The sequence below is a fragment of the Sugiyamaella lignohabitans genome, chromosome B, assembly GCF_001640025.1.
Source record: "Sugiyamaella lignohabitans strain CBS 10342 chromosome B, complete sequence".
NCBI lineage: Eukaryota > Fungi > Ascomycota > Dipodascomycetes > Dipodascales > Trichomonascaceae > Sugiyamaella > Sugiyamaella lignohabitans.
Window position 1 is genome coordinate 4,844,143 of NC_031674.1, and position 14,247 is coordinate 4,858,389.

Sequence of the window (14,247 nt, forward strand, 5' to 3'; positions counted from 1 at the left end):
GGCTATGGACTGAGAACAGTTCACGTCAATAAATACAGTTCAAGGGTCATATATAAAGTCTGTCTTGAGGGAAATTAATATTAAAATAGATAAATACATAATTTGATTGTGATATTACATCCAAGTTCCTTTGGAGAACAAGCTCTTAGAGTTCTTTCGACTTTCACTGAGAACTTTGCTGACCTTCTTGGGTGCAACAAGTGATCGTGCTGGTTTATTTTGTTGAGCTTTTACTACAACTGAAGACCTACTGACGTTGGAAAATGAGTTTGTGGTCAAAGACTGAAGTATCTCGACTGTTTTCTTGGTTGAGGAACCGTCAGTAGAGTCTGTATTCGATGCAAGACTATCGTAACGCACGGTAAACCTTCGTCTGTTGGGACCAATTTCGTCGGCGGCCTCGTTTCGGACCCGAGTTAATACAGATCTACGTTCAACGAGTCGATTAATGACCATCGACTGGTCAGTAGGACGCGGTTTCTCAATGTCGAGATCATCATCTGATTCTTCTTGGAAGATTGTGGGAAGTTGCACAGCTTGCGTTTGCTCTTCATTAGGATCATCCTTGCCTTCATCTAAAAATGAAAGCTGGCGACGAATGGATTCAATGCCAAACTTGGAACTTGTCTTTGTAGGTTTTGTAGTTATGGCGGATTTCGATGGTCCTTCTGTGGGGGCAGTAGCACCATTAGTCGTAGGCAAAGTCACATTACTGCTCTCATATTCTTGTTCATCATCAACATCGGCGAAGATAGATACCGTCTTAGACACTTCAGCAATGGAATCTATAAACGCAGATGCTTTGGCATTATTTGCTAATGCTGAAATACGTTCTTCCTCCATCAGTTTCATTCTCTTTTTCTGTTCTCGACGCTGTAATTCACGGCTGTAGTCTTCGTCCTCATCATCATCCAGATCATCAAGTCCATCCCTTCGTCGCTTTCTCCACCCTCCATTCAAAACATCGTCAACAATCTTATTGAGCTGTTCGTTATCACGGTCTCGTTCTTTTTCGGCATACAATTCTTGGACTTTGGCTGTTGCTACATCTACCTTCTTATCATCATCAACAAGGTTTTCCAGATTATAGTTTTCATCGTCTTCATCATCATCACTTGCACCGCCAATACCTGCCCATTCATCATCTGATTCAACAGCCTCCTCATCTATGATACCTCGAACAGAACTATTCTTCTTGTCGTATTTACCTGATTTGACAGATTTTAGTGCTCCTTTTACAAGCTTGCGATGATGCCTTGGAGGTGCTGATTCGCCCTCCGACTCGGAACTATCTTGAATTCTTTGTGTCTTCTCTGAGAATGAATCCTGACTGGGATCGGGCAATTGTGATAATTGAGTCAACATCGGGAAATTGCTGTGCTCCTGAAGATAATTTTCCCTAAGCTGTTTCAGATCGGGCGTTGCTAGTGGTAGAGGTTTTACTTGTGTATTTGGAGGTAGCATCTCAGTATCGAGTGCATTAAGCATACCTGCCTCTCTAAGTAACTGCATCTTTTTCTGGGGTGAATTATTAGAGATGGCATCTACTTTCTGAGTAGATTCGAATAGGTCACCAAGAGACATCGTGTTTCCAGACTGAATAAAAGATTCTTGAGTATTTTTAATGAAACCCACATCTTCATCTGACTCGTCATCTGAGACTATCTTTCTCGAACGACCGACGCTTGGAATAATAGTATCCTCATGGTCAACAATGAAACTACTAGGAATTTCAACAATGGGACCAACCTCCTCTCTGGAAGACTCGCCAGCATCAGGCTTTTCTTTTTCTTCTGCTGCATTGTCTTCTTCTTCCTCTTCCTCTTCCTCCTCTTCTTCTTCGTCTTCTTCTTCATCATCATCATCATCATCATTGTCTTCCTCATTACTCCCAACTTCATCAATTTCGCTCCCAGATGGATCATAACCCAATATATCCTCCCCATTTTCGTCAGCACTGACTCCAGCGTCACCATACCCTATTTCAGGTTCTTCTTCACCTTCGTCCAAATTGAAATCTTCATCATCTTCGTCATCACCTTCTCCTTCTCCAATTTCCTTCTTTCGCAACTCTTCAGCTAGTCGCCGTTCTCTTTCTAAAAGAGATTCAACAATTTCGTTTTCTTTCGACTTCTCCTCTTCATCCAGCACAATGATTCCGCGTGCCTTTAATTCAGAGACTCTCTCATTACGGTCTTTAATGGCTTGCTCACGCTGTTTGGCCTCTAGCTTTGCCAGTAGTCCACTGTTAAGCAAACTACTCTTTGACCTAGGTTTGCCTAAATCTATTCTAGCCAGTGCTGCAAGTTTTTTGACTGGGGCAGTAATCTTATTTGCACATGTGGGTGGAATAACCTCTAAATCATCATCGTCATCTGAACCCTCGTGTACATTTCGCTTTCCGGAACTGACAAAGCTTGTCAGTCTACGAGGTTGTGGTGGTGGAGGTGGGGCTACTTTTTTGTTGCTGAATTTGTGTGCATTTTTGTTTGTATTTCTCTGTGGACTGGCAGCCAGAGGACTAGTAGGAGGCGTGTCTCGGTTACGATTGGTTTCATCCGAATCCTGCTCTCCATCACTTTCATCGAAGTTTGCTAAGAAACTATCAACAGTGATTAACTTGACGGTATGAGATCCAGGATCAAGCTCTAAACTTCTTTCTAACCGCTGGGTTTCCTTAGCTGTGATCTCGAGTTCCTTTCGAGTTATCTTTGATTCTGTTAGTATCAAACGTTTATTGTAGAACTTCCTCTCGTACTTACTTTCTTGGGGCCCGTACTCTGGGATGCTACAGTTGATACCGCTCTATCTGGAATGTCTTGTTCGTCTTCTTCTATTGGGAAATTCACGTGAACCTGATCATGAGCTTGTGTTATAACAATTTCTTCTTCTTCCTCTTCTTCTTCCTCATTATCAGAAATATTTAGAACACCTCTCTTTCTCTTTGAAGGCTGGATTTCATCGTCATCATCAAAGAGCATGGAATTAGATAATAATGATGCTGTTGTTCCAAATAAGTCGTCGTCTTCGTCGACATCGTCGTGGTCCTCTTCAATAGCTTGTCTTCTATCATGTTTGGTATTTTCGTCCAAAAAAACTTGGTCTTTGTCCTGCGAGGTTTGGTTCAATTGTTCGAATTGCGAATGCTGGCTCGAGTCTTCTTGCTCTAAGTTTAGTTTGTTATTCTCGTCTAACAGCAAGCTAGTTGAGTTGTCGATAGTCGAATCAATTGTATTCTTGCCGTATGCGGGAGTACCCGTCAATTTCTTTTTAAATTCAGCCAGGGAAAAGCTATTAGCTGTTGTTTTGGACGGTTGATTGTCGCTAGTTTCATCGTCGAACTCAGCAAGTAACCTATTTAACTTTGAGTTTGGAGTCAAAATAGGGCTACTTGTCAGCTCGTTTACTTCCACTCTATTACGGGGTGGTGTTTTGGGTAATTCTGATATAGACATTCTCGTATTGGTATCAATATTCCGTTGGTCAGGAATATATTGGTTCGAGTCGTTTTATATCTAACGTACTCCAGGGAAGTAATATCAAAGACGTGACCCGCGACACGAAATAATAACCGCGTCTCGGCTGCATACCCGTGCATTTTGACTGTTAGGCCTGTAGCGTTTTTGAAATGAGGCTTGACAATGGATCCGAGATTAGATAGCTCTTTCCTCAGTTAAAGAATAAACACTATCAAGATCAAAATTAACACGTTATGTGTACATATCTCTCTGTACGTGATCTGCATCTGATTGCCGATCTTTGATTTTTAATTGACGAGATAGTTTATCAAGCTAAGGACGAACTTCTTGAACAAAGATTAAACTGATAGTATTCATAGATATAAAACTCCTACTAAATCTATATTAAATCTATATTTTGTCCCAAGAAGTGAGCCAAAATTCGAAATAATTCAAAAAAAAAAAAAAATTTCATATCAAGCGAAAGGTCCAAACTGTAACATTTCCAGCTATTGTAGATTGCTTCGGCGGGTATTAATATAGATAGGGTCTCTGACTAGTCTTTGAAATATATCTCTGAGTCTAGGTGTATCTCTGAATTCAATCTCATACTTATAACAAAAGAATCAACGGGGTATTTCTATAATTCAAAGGACAACCAGCGCCGAGATGTGACTATCCTTACAGGACATGATATCAGGCTTCCCTGATCAGCAAACTCTCTGTCAGAAAGTTCTTTGAAGAAATAATATCATGGCAAGTGTTTATATATAACCCATAAATAGCGCTACTTCAGCACAACTAGCTTGTAATATTTGAAGATAGTAAGTGGCAGATGTCACGTGCCAGCTCTTGAGACTCATCCGCGGCATGCCATTGGCTGCTTATCATTTCGTTGAAATATATATACCGGGGCTTTTAGTCCAATCTGGCTGAAAACATTATACTATTCCGGTGTTAAATCTTGATCCAAAGAACAGATCCAGATTTTCACGATGACTCGGCATAAAATGATCACTCTTTATAGGGGTGCTTTCGTTCACAGTCTAAGACTTGATAAGCTAGAAATCATCCCCAATGGAACAGTTGGAGTAGATGAGACTGGTACGATCGTTTCGATTTATGAAAAGATCCCATCTGTGGAACAGGTGGCCACTGACCTTAACTTAACACTTGACCAAGTTGTAAGTGTCTGAATCGTCGGAAATCATTAGGATCGTACATATACTAACCAATTTTCAGAACGTATTTGAAACAAGGGAGAATACACCGTCATTCTATTTCCCGGGCTTTATCGATACACATATTCATGCGCCTCAATATCCTAATACAGGTATCTTCGGTAATTCTACATTACTGGACTGGCTTACCACTTATACTTTTCCTTTGGAATCTTCATTTTCTAATCTAAAGAGGGCAAAGGATGTGTACTCGCAGGTCATCAAAAGAACACTTGCAAATGGTACCACTACCGCATCATACTATGCTACTGTCCATGTCGAGGCTACAAAAGTATTAGCTGATCTGGCCTTGGAAATGAAACAAAGAGCTTTTGTGGGACGGGTCTGTATGGACAGTCAAGAATCACCAGAATTTTACCGAGACCAATCACCAGAAGAAGCCAATAAAGCAGATTTAGAGGTGATAGACTACATTACCAAAATAGACCCAACTTACAATATTGTTTCACCCATCTTGACACCCAGGTTTGCCCCCTCTTGTACCCATCAAAGTATGAAATGGATGGGTGACCTAATGAAAAAACACAACAATATCCCATGTCAAACACACATATCTGAAAACGAGAATGAAATTAAATGGGTCCAAGAATTATTTCCGGACTCCAAATCATATGCTGACGTATATGATCAAGCTGGCCTACTAACAGAGCGAACGATTCTTGCCCATGCTATCCATTTGTCTGAGGATGAAAAGGATTTGATAAGTGCTAGAAGATCAGGTATTTCCCATTGCCCTATAAGCAATTCTTCAATTGGTAGTGGCCTGGCTCCGGTGAGGTCGCTCTTAAACAAAAATATTAAAATGAGTCTTGGCACTGATGTTTCTGGGGGCTACTCACCGAGCATTCTCGAAGTCTGTAGGCAGGCCCTGACTGTTTCAAGACTTGTGGGATACACCACGAAGAATGATAAAGACAAGCTATCAGTTTCTGAAGTATTATTCCTTGCCACCCTTGGAGGAGCACAAGTATGCAACTTGGAACACAAAGTGGGTAATTTCCAAGTCGGAAAAAAATGGGACGCACAACGTGTAGATTTGAGTGTTGAAAATACGCCGATAGATTTGTTTGATTGGTATGGCGCCGAGGAGCCAACTCCAGAAAGTAAAATCAAATGGTTTGTAGATAAATGGTTTTTCAGTGGTGATGACAGGAATACTCGACAAGTTTGGGTCGATGGTAATTTGGTATTAGATAAGGATTAGGAAATTGAAATATAGAAATAATTACGGAGATCATCATCTATAGCTATTTGTGATATTATTACTGCTAACTTTATCATCTAGGCGGTCTTCCACATGTTCGAGGCCCTCGACAGACTGAGCTGAAGTTTCAGACCTGTTTAGACTACCGGGATAGCCAGATTTCGCTTAAAATGCCTAAAAATACCCGCTTAACATAGAATTGCATTTATAGTTTTGACCGAAAGTCTTGATTTATGTATTTCACATATCCTGCAATTGCCTTTAATTGCCAGGAGCATCATTGCCTACCAAGATAATCAAAATAGTGTGGGATCAAGTAAATTAGGAGGAAAGTTGTTTCACTTAGATTGTGATTCTGGAAGCCTCATCAATTTTCAGTTGAACCCTTCAGTCAGACATATATTCTGGTACTGTTGGATCCAATGCTATTGAAATTGTGCTTCTTTTGCCAGATGAGCCCATGATGGTACGACATTCCCGTCTTAGAAGTAGACAAGATAATGCGGAATTTCTCTTTGTGCTAGCAGCCCTGTTCTTTGCCTTGGCATATTAACATCCTATGGTTCAATCTGGCGAGTAGAATCACAGGAAAGGACACAGTGTCATACACAGAATTTAGCCATAATATTACTATTATCTTGTTTTATTATATTTCATTTCCTAATACTATTTAAGAGTTGTAAGTAGAAGCAGAAACGGTACCACCTCTACCAGTCCAGTTGACGTGAATGTCTTGGCCCAATGGGAGAGAGTCAGAAGCATCTTCGGGAAGGACACGGAAGGTGTGGGCACCGAAGTAATCACGTTGAGCTTGGAGCAAGTTGGCGGGCAAACGAGCAGATCTGTAACCATCGTAGAAAGAAAGAGCGGTGGCGAAAGCAGGAGTAGGAATACCCCACTTGATAGCATCACCGAGAATGTTTCTCCAGCCCTCTTGAGCCTTGGTAACAGCATCCTTGAAGAAGCTGTAGAACAACAAGTTCTCAAGTTGAGGGTCCTCACGGTAAGCCTTGGTGATCTCACCGAGGAAGACAGATCTGATGATACAACCACCTCTCCACATGTGGGCAATGGAAGCATTGTTGAACTCCCAACCGTATTCCTTACCAGCTTCACGGATGAGCATGAAACCTTGGGCGTAAGAGATAATCTTGGAAGCGTAAAGAGCTTGCTCAAGATCATCAACAAACTTTGCCTTGTCACCATTGAACTTAGGAGTGGGGCCAGTAAGGACCTTGGAAGCACGAACACGCTCCTCCTTGATAGCAGACAAACATCTGGAGAAGACAGCCTCACCAATCAAAGTGACGGGCATACCCAAGTCAAGAGCATTGATGGCGGTCCACTTACCAGTACCCTTTTGACCGGCAGTGTCAAGAATCTTCTCAACAAGAGGCTTGCCATCAGCAGGGTCGTTGTAATAAAGAACATCACGAGTGATCTCAATGAGGAAAGAGTCCAAAACTCCCTTGTTCCACTTGGCAAAGACATCACCAATCTCCTTGTCGGTGAAACCAGCACCACGCTTAAGAAGGTCATAAGCTTCAGAGATAAGTTGCATGTCACCATACTCGATACCGTTGTGGACCATCTTGATGAAGTGACCAGCACCGGCAGGGCCAACCCAATCACAACAAGGCTCACCGTCAGTCTTGGCAGCAATGTCTTGGAAGATGCTCTTGATGTGGGGCCAGGCATCCTCGTGTCCACCGGGCATCAAAGAGGGACCGTTACGGGCACCCTCTTCACCACCAGAGACACCAGAACCGACGAAAAGAATACCCTTCTTCTTAAGCTCCTCATAACGACGGTTAGAGTCAGGGAAGTGAGAGTTACCACCATCAATGATGATATCACCCTTCTCAAAGTGCTCCAACAATTGGTCAATGAAGTTGTCGACAGCAGATCCGGCCTTAACAAGGAGAATAACTCTTCTGGGCTTCTTAAGGTTAGCGGCAAGCTCGGCAATGGAACGGGCACCAATGATGCTCTTGCCCTTAGCCTCATTCTCCAAAAAGTGGTCAACCTTGGAGACAGTTCTGTTGTAAGCAACAACAGTGTAACCATGGTCAGCAGCGTTAAGGATCAAGTTTTGTCCCATAACGGCCAAGCCGATAAGACCAATATCTAGAATATGTCAGTAAAACCATTACACTATATTATAATTGTGTTCAATTGGTGTCATCCTAATATTCAAAGTCAATCATAAGAGGTTGGCGGAAGCATGTGGGGGTCGGGCCTGTATGTATACTGTGGGGGTAACAAAGCAACCAGTCACACAACCGAAGCACGCCGAAATCTCACAGTGGAAAATCAACAATACTACACCACACACCCCAAAGCGTACCGAAAAAAAAACGAAACCAATTTTAACAGAGCTTGACCTAATGTATAGCTAAGTTATAATTGTGACAATTGACAATCAATTGAAATCAAAAGAGTTTCTCATTGCACAAATAGACAACAGCAATTGCTAGTCAAGTGGTAAAACCACATCAAACAAAGCCAACCCCTAATATAAGCAATAGCCAATTGACTGCACAATTGACAAAATAAAACAACCCATCAATGGATCAAATACAATTAGATACTTACCACCTCTAGGTTCAGTCATGTTAGTATTTTTACAATGTCTGTTTGGGATGGAAGAAATTAATTTTCTGTACAACAAGAAAATCAAAGGTCCGTATGTGATACTGGGGTCGACAGCTGTATATATATGAACACACAACCCACAAATGCACAAATGCACACCACTGGAGCCAGTGGTTTTCTGGGGCCAAGCGCCTGGTTGGGTGTGATTGACTGCGGATGGGTGCAGCCCGAGTATTACTATTCCTCAACCTTCTAATTGAGTTTGCGCGCTGGCGGGTCGGTATTTACTGAGACCTTACTAATTTTGCCATGGGCTATGTCCCAACCCAACAGATGAGGTAATAGAACCACGCTGGAGCTGCATGGTACCTATGCACAGGATGCATAAAAGCGGATAAAATTAGAGGGAATCTTCGGCATCGAGGGAGAGGGGTTAACAAGAGGGGCGGTTGGCGGAGCTTTGGGGGTTACAACAACAAATGAGCGGGGGTCTGAGTCCCGCAGGTTCGACGAGCTTGCGTCTGTTGTGAACCCATTGGTGAAAAACACGCCAGTTTCGCAGTGTAATGCGTTCAATTTTTGACTTAATTGGGCTTAATTGGGTATTTTGTTTATAAGGGCACGATACGGAGTCTGCGGAATAAAATATAGTTAAGCAAATGCATGCCCCCATGTCTTTATTATGGTTAGCTATGATGCTCACTGGCTAGGTAATGATTAGGTAAAATGGATGAACAAAAGACTAGTTTCAGTTTTGTACGACGGTTTGCTTTGAGCGACAATATGCCGTTGCTACACAATTGAAATTTGAGTTGCTTGTTAAGCTTCTCATGCTTTTGTCTGGAGCATTCTCCTGGAGTCTGACGTCTCAATTCTCCCTTTCTTCCCTCCGCTTCCCCCCACATGCATGCAGAAAGCAGGCCCCGTCTGGTCCGAAATAGTTGGCGATACCGGAGCATCTTATGAAAATTGGGGGTTGATTGGTCGCCGATGCAACCTGATAGGTGAAGGTATTTTCGTTTTTGTCCTCGCTGCATCGATCTATCTAGTGTGGAAGATCTTGCCAAATGACATAACAGAGGACCAAATGCGATTTGAAGCTGATACTGAATAAGGATATAATATGGATATTATATATTTATGATATTTCCTCAAATGTTAATTGACTACTGGGGATGAGATTAATTGCATATTATTATTCTGAATATCCCCTGTAATTTCCTTTCTGAATTATGCCATCTGTCGATGTATTAACGCCGGAAATGAGTCTGCTCGAATCTGGGTGGGTATGGATATAATGAGTACGGGCGGCACGACAGATATGGTGGGGGGGTGAATTGGGTCTCAGTGCATTGTATTCTGTTAGGCATATGCGATCATGTCGGGCGTGATGGTCGCCGACTACGGGCGCTACAACGGGTGCTACTACAGGCGCTCGCGTGTCATCTAAATCCGTGGAGATGTGAGACAGTGGGGGTCGGGTATATTCGCATGTTTCGCGAAATCAATGCAACTGCATATAGTCAACTATCGGCAACCGAGTGGGTATTTTATCAGCATAGCATATCGACAATGCTTTTTAGATATAATTAGGCCATAGTTTTCGTTTGAAAGTAGCCGAAGGTTCTGTATGTATATTTAGGTATATTTTGCTTCTCTTGCAAAGACCGTAATGTATCAAGTGAAGTAAGTCATGGTATGGTAAGTAATGCTATAGTATGGTATATGATCTCGTTAACAATCAATCGCTAGAGATAGGACTTTAGCAATATCTGTGGATAGAACTGACTGGTTGATTGGCTGTGCGTGCTTGGTGACATACCCCTGTTCATCCCTGCAGCCACAGAATCAGGGCTCCAATGTTGGCCTGTTATTCCGTTCTCTGCAATCACAGACCGATAGTTTTCCTTGACAATCTCGCAAACTGTCTTTCAACCCGATATCCCGTTGTTGTTCCCCAGATCCATAATATTATGCATCTTATGTATCTCTCTGTACTACTTACTTCGCTTGTGCCATTGTAGCAGACGTTAAATGTCTATTCAGTAATTGAAGACGAAGAGAAGCCAGCTTGAATAATTATATAATCAGTCGTTGAGTATCTCTCGACTGTCGTGAATACGGAAAATTGATTTCGAATACGATGTCGTAATCTACAGACAAATTTACCTACATTGCAAACAAACTCAATATATATATCTCCAGGTCACGTTCCTCCTGATCGTTCGTTTAACCTGCCCCTCGGCATGAGCCTCTCCTAAATAGTGATCTCGGCTGGAACCCCGGCCCCAGTCGGTACATAATGCAGGGACGCTGCCCGTAAGTTACCGGCCGAGCAGCATAACGGTCAAAAACTCGTAATCGAAGCATCGGTGCAATGCTTCCGACGGTTGAGGTTTTTCCCCAGACCCCGTAGCTCCTTTCGTTCATCTCATATCGTGCATCGGCCTTCCTGCTGTGACTATAGACAACATCGGCTCTCGGTTGGAATATCCACTCTGCTGGATACAACCTTTTATAGAGCACTAAGATTGTGATATGCCCTTATCAAAACCCAATCTAGCTTATATAATCTACTTCAGGGTCTGCATCGTACTGTGGACTTAAATTAAGAAAGTTTAAAAATTAATATGGAAAACAAAAAAAATATAAACCAGTCGGAAAATTATGAAAATTAATGGTGGTCACGTGAAAAATAATAGCGACGATCATTTAATGCTGATAAATCGGCAGGGGATCTGATTGATCTAGTTATAGATAAACCTGTAATTTATCGTCAGTAATGTCTGAAATCCCATCACTTAATCAAGTGAAGCATATCCTACTAGTACTATCAGGCAAAGGTGGAGTAGGAAAGTCGTCAGTTACCACCCAACTTGCTCTGTCCCTTGTAAATGATGGCTACAAGGTTGGAGTCCTGGATATAGATCTAACTGGGCCTTCGCTGCCGCGAATGTTTGGATTGGAAGGAAGAAATGTTCATCAGTCTACAGCCGGTTGGATTCCCGTATATACAGATGACACCAAGAGGTTATGTGTTATGAGCTTAGGTTTTTTGTTACCGGATAGAGGAAACAGTGTCGTATGGAGAGGACCCAAGAAGACCGCTATGGTGCGACAATTTGTTAAGGATGTCGTATGGGGCGATCTGGATTATTTATTAATTGATACTCCTCCTGGAACGAGTGATGAACATATAAGCATAGCTGAAGAGCTGAAACAAGCATCTCCAGATGGTGCAGTTTTAGTGACTACCCCTCAGGACATTGCTACAGCTGATGTCCGTAAAGAGCTAAATTTCTGTCGCAAAGTTGGATTCAAGGTTCTAGGAGTAGTGGAGAATATGAGTGGATATGTATGCCCCCACTGCTCGGAGTGTACAAATGTTTTTAGTAGTGGTGGTGGCCAGACTCTAGCAACTCAATTCGACGTTCCCTTCCTTGGCAGTGTACCCATTGATCCCACGTTCGTTACGCTTGTAGAGAGCCAAGGTAGTGAGCACAAGTTACTTGAAAAGTACCCCGAGAGTGCTCTTAGCAGCATATTTAAAGGGATTGTGGATAAGATTTATGCCCAAAATTTGCCAGTGAGGCAAGCATAGAAATTCACTCATGTGAATGACATCTCATGGCCATCTTTAATCTTGTAGTGAACTTTTTTTAGCAAATGCCAGTTTTTTTTAGCATCATTTTAGGGGGTCGATGATATTCATTAATATAAATAGACAGCCTAAGGCTTGGAGGGCTCACTATTCGAGCCAAGCGAGAGGAGCATGGGTTAGCTAGACAATATCTTTCAGCGACAGTCTTAGCAACAACGCTATCAAGTTTCTTCCCTGATAACTCTTCGCAAGAGTTCTCGAGCTGTAGGCGACTGTGAGCTTTTACTGTCTCCGCGGGAAGTGGACGAAGATGGCCACCCTTTCGAAAAGAAGCTCATTGGGCGTTTTGATAGTCTGCTCCGTCGTCGAATGGGAGCACCAGTAGTACTACTGATCACAGCATGCGATGTTAAGCTAGCTACCGATTGCAAGTCCAGTACCGGTTGAGCTAGTGAGTCAGCGTCGTTGCTTTGAATCAGTAGGGCATGCGATGAGTTTGAGTAATTAGATAATGCAGATAGTGATATAGACCGTCGAGGAGGTTTGTGACCACCAGTCGAAGGTAATACTGGATTTGACTCTGTAGCCTTGCTCGGGTATTCTTCGCTAGATGAGACTAGAGATTCACCTTCACGAATTGATGTACTAGGACCCTCTATTGTGGAAACAACTCTGCGGTGGTCCGTTTCTCTTGGCCATGTTAAGTTGGGCTCAAGATCTACTCGTTTTCGAGTGATGTCGTTCGACCCTGTTATATGGCTCTTGTTAAAGTCGTTGTTTTCTTGAGTCTGTCCTTGTTTCGATTCGGATTGTAGCGATAAAGGTATTACAATTGCCGTTGATCCTGAAGTCGATAATGAACTAGACGATGCCGTTTCCATTTCTGCCGAGTTTCTGGAGGACTGGACTGACCCTGTTGCTATTTTGTTTCCTGCTTCGGTCTCAACATGTGTCTCTGTAGTAGCGAGATCACTGAGAAGCGACGGGGTACTGCGGTTACTCGTGCTGAGCCTTTCATTGGTATTGCTTGAAGCATCAGCTCCAATGGACGAAACTTCACCGCCTCTTTTCGCCTGTAATAGTGAATGAAGTTTCGGGTAATGCAATTTATGAGCTGAATTAGGCGTATTCAGCCTCTCTTGTGGAGGGAGTAAATTATCAATGTCCACTAGTAAATCCAAAATTGAAGACAGATTAGAATATGACGCTTCTGATATAGTCGCTAGGCCCTCTGTTCCTATAAGCGCCTTGACTGTGCTCTGCGATTTCACCATGCGACTCACTGTCGTTGATAAAACTGACTGAGCTAGTTTATCGAGTTGCTTCATTTCATGCGTCAACATTCTCTGCTTCTCAGCTGCTGCTTCCAACTCATCTCCAAGAAAGCCTCTGTAAGAACTGACTACTTCTCCAAGGCCATCAGTTACTTTATCGACTATCGGCTGGCACGATTGAAGTATTGATTTAAAGGAGAACTCTTCAATTGGTGGAAGGGGAATCCGTTCCGATAGTGATTCGTCACCCGGATCTGACGCTTCATCTAATTCATCTTGATTGTCACCATGTCTTTGAAATCCTGGCCCATGATGGCTGTTTTCGTCTCTTTCTTGACTGGATAACTTGACTTTGTCCCCACTTTTGACCTTAGATTTGCCATCATTGACTATCACGAGACCGGGATCCACGCTATCCACACTACTCGTATCTGCCGTTGTTGTACTAGGTCCTGTAGCCACATTTAGCCATTCAAATAGTGTTGATGATCGTTTATGTCTCGAAGCTGGCATCACACAATCAAGAATGTTAACGTGAGCTTCATTTCTTGCCAGTTGTAACCTATGTTTACTCCAGCTTATCACTTCCGTATAGATAAAATCACATTGTATCACGTGACTTGTAATTAATGTTGAAGTTTGGATTATGACCGGGTCTTTGCTTGAATACAATTGAACAGAAACAAGAACAGGAGCTTTCGAGAGAGTGATCCTAAATCATAGGGGTTCCATTCTACAAGCTATATATGTTCTCTTAATTCAATCTGACGTAAACTTATTTTGCAGCGGCAGATGCGTTTCAGATTAGCATTAAGATCTAGGTCGAGCTAACCCAAAAGAAAAATTTCTTTAGTACAAATTGATTATATTTCTT

General features: G+C 42.4%; 5 protein-coding genes across 5 annotated transcripts; 2 read left to right on the plus strand and 3 right to left on the minus strand.

Annotated features, from left to right (window-relative positions):
• Positions 1-114: 114 nt before the first annotated feature.
• Positions 115-3,455, minus strand: MRC1 (chromatin-modulating protein MRC1; the record flags this gene model as incomplete). Its single annotated transcript, XM_018880707.1, has 2 exons — positions 115-2,697; positions 2,763-3,455. 2 exons carry the CDS (start codon positions 3,453-3,455, stop codon positions 115-117), a joined length of 3,276 nt encoding a protein of 1,091 aa, XP_018738500.1.
• A 1,572-nt stretch (positions 3,456-5,027) lies between these two features.
• GUD1 (guanine deaminase) lies at positions 5,028-5,903 on the plus strand (the record flags this gene model as incomplete). Its single annotated transcript, XM_018880708.1, has 1 exon — positions 5,028-5,903. The coding sequence occupies one exon, from the start codon at positions 5,028-5,030 to the stop codon at positions 5,901-5,903; it is 876 nt and encodes a 291-aa protein (XP_018738501.1).
• A 670-nt stretch (positions 5,904-6,573) lies between these two features.
• GND2 (phosphogluconate dehydrogenase (decarboxylating) GND2) lies at positions 6,574-8,004 on the minus strand (the record flags this gene model as incomplete). The annotated part of the gene is made up of 1 exon (XM_018880709.1): positions 6,574-8,004. The coding sequence occupies one exon, from the start codon at positions 8,002-8,004 to the stop codon at positions 6,574-6,576; it is 1,431 nt and encodes a 476-aa protein (XP_018738502.1).
• Positions 8,005-11,280: 3,276 nt separating this feature from the next.
• Positions 11,281-12,099, plus strand: CFD1 (Cfd1p; the record flags this gene model as incomplete). Its single annotated transcript, XM_018880710.1, has 1 exon — positions 11,281-12,099. One exon carries the CDS (start codon positions 11,281-11,283, stop codon positions 12,097-12,099), a length of 819 nt encoding a protein of 272 aa, XP_018738503.1.
• Positions 12,100-12,320: 221 nt separating this feature from the next.
• On the minus strand, positions 12,321-13,886 carry AWJ20_3678 (uncharacterized protein; the record flags this gene model as incomplete). The annotated part of the gene is made up of 1 exon (XM_018880711.1): positions 12,321-13,886. The coding sequence occupies one exon, from the start codon at positions 13,884-13,886 to the stop codon at positions 12,321-12,323; it is 1,566 nt and encodes a 521-aa protein (XP_018738504.1).
• Between the last annotated feature and the right edge of the window lie 361 nt (positions 13,887-14,247).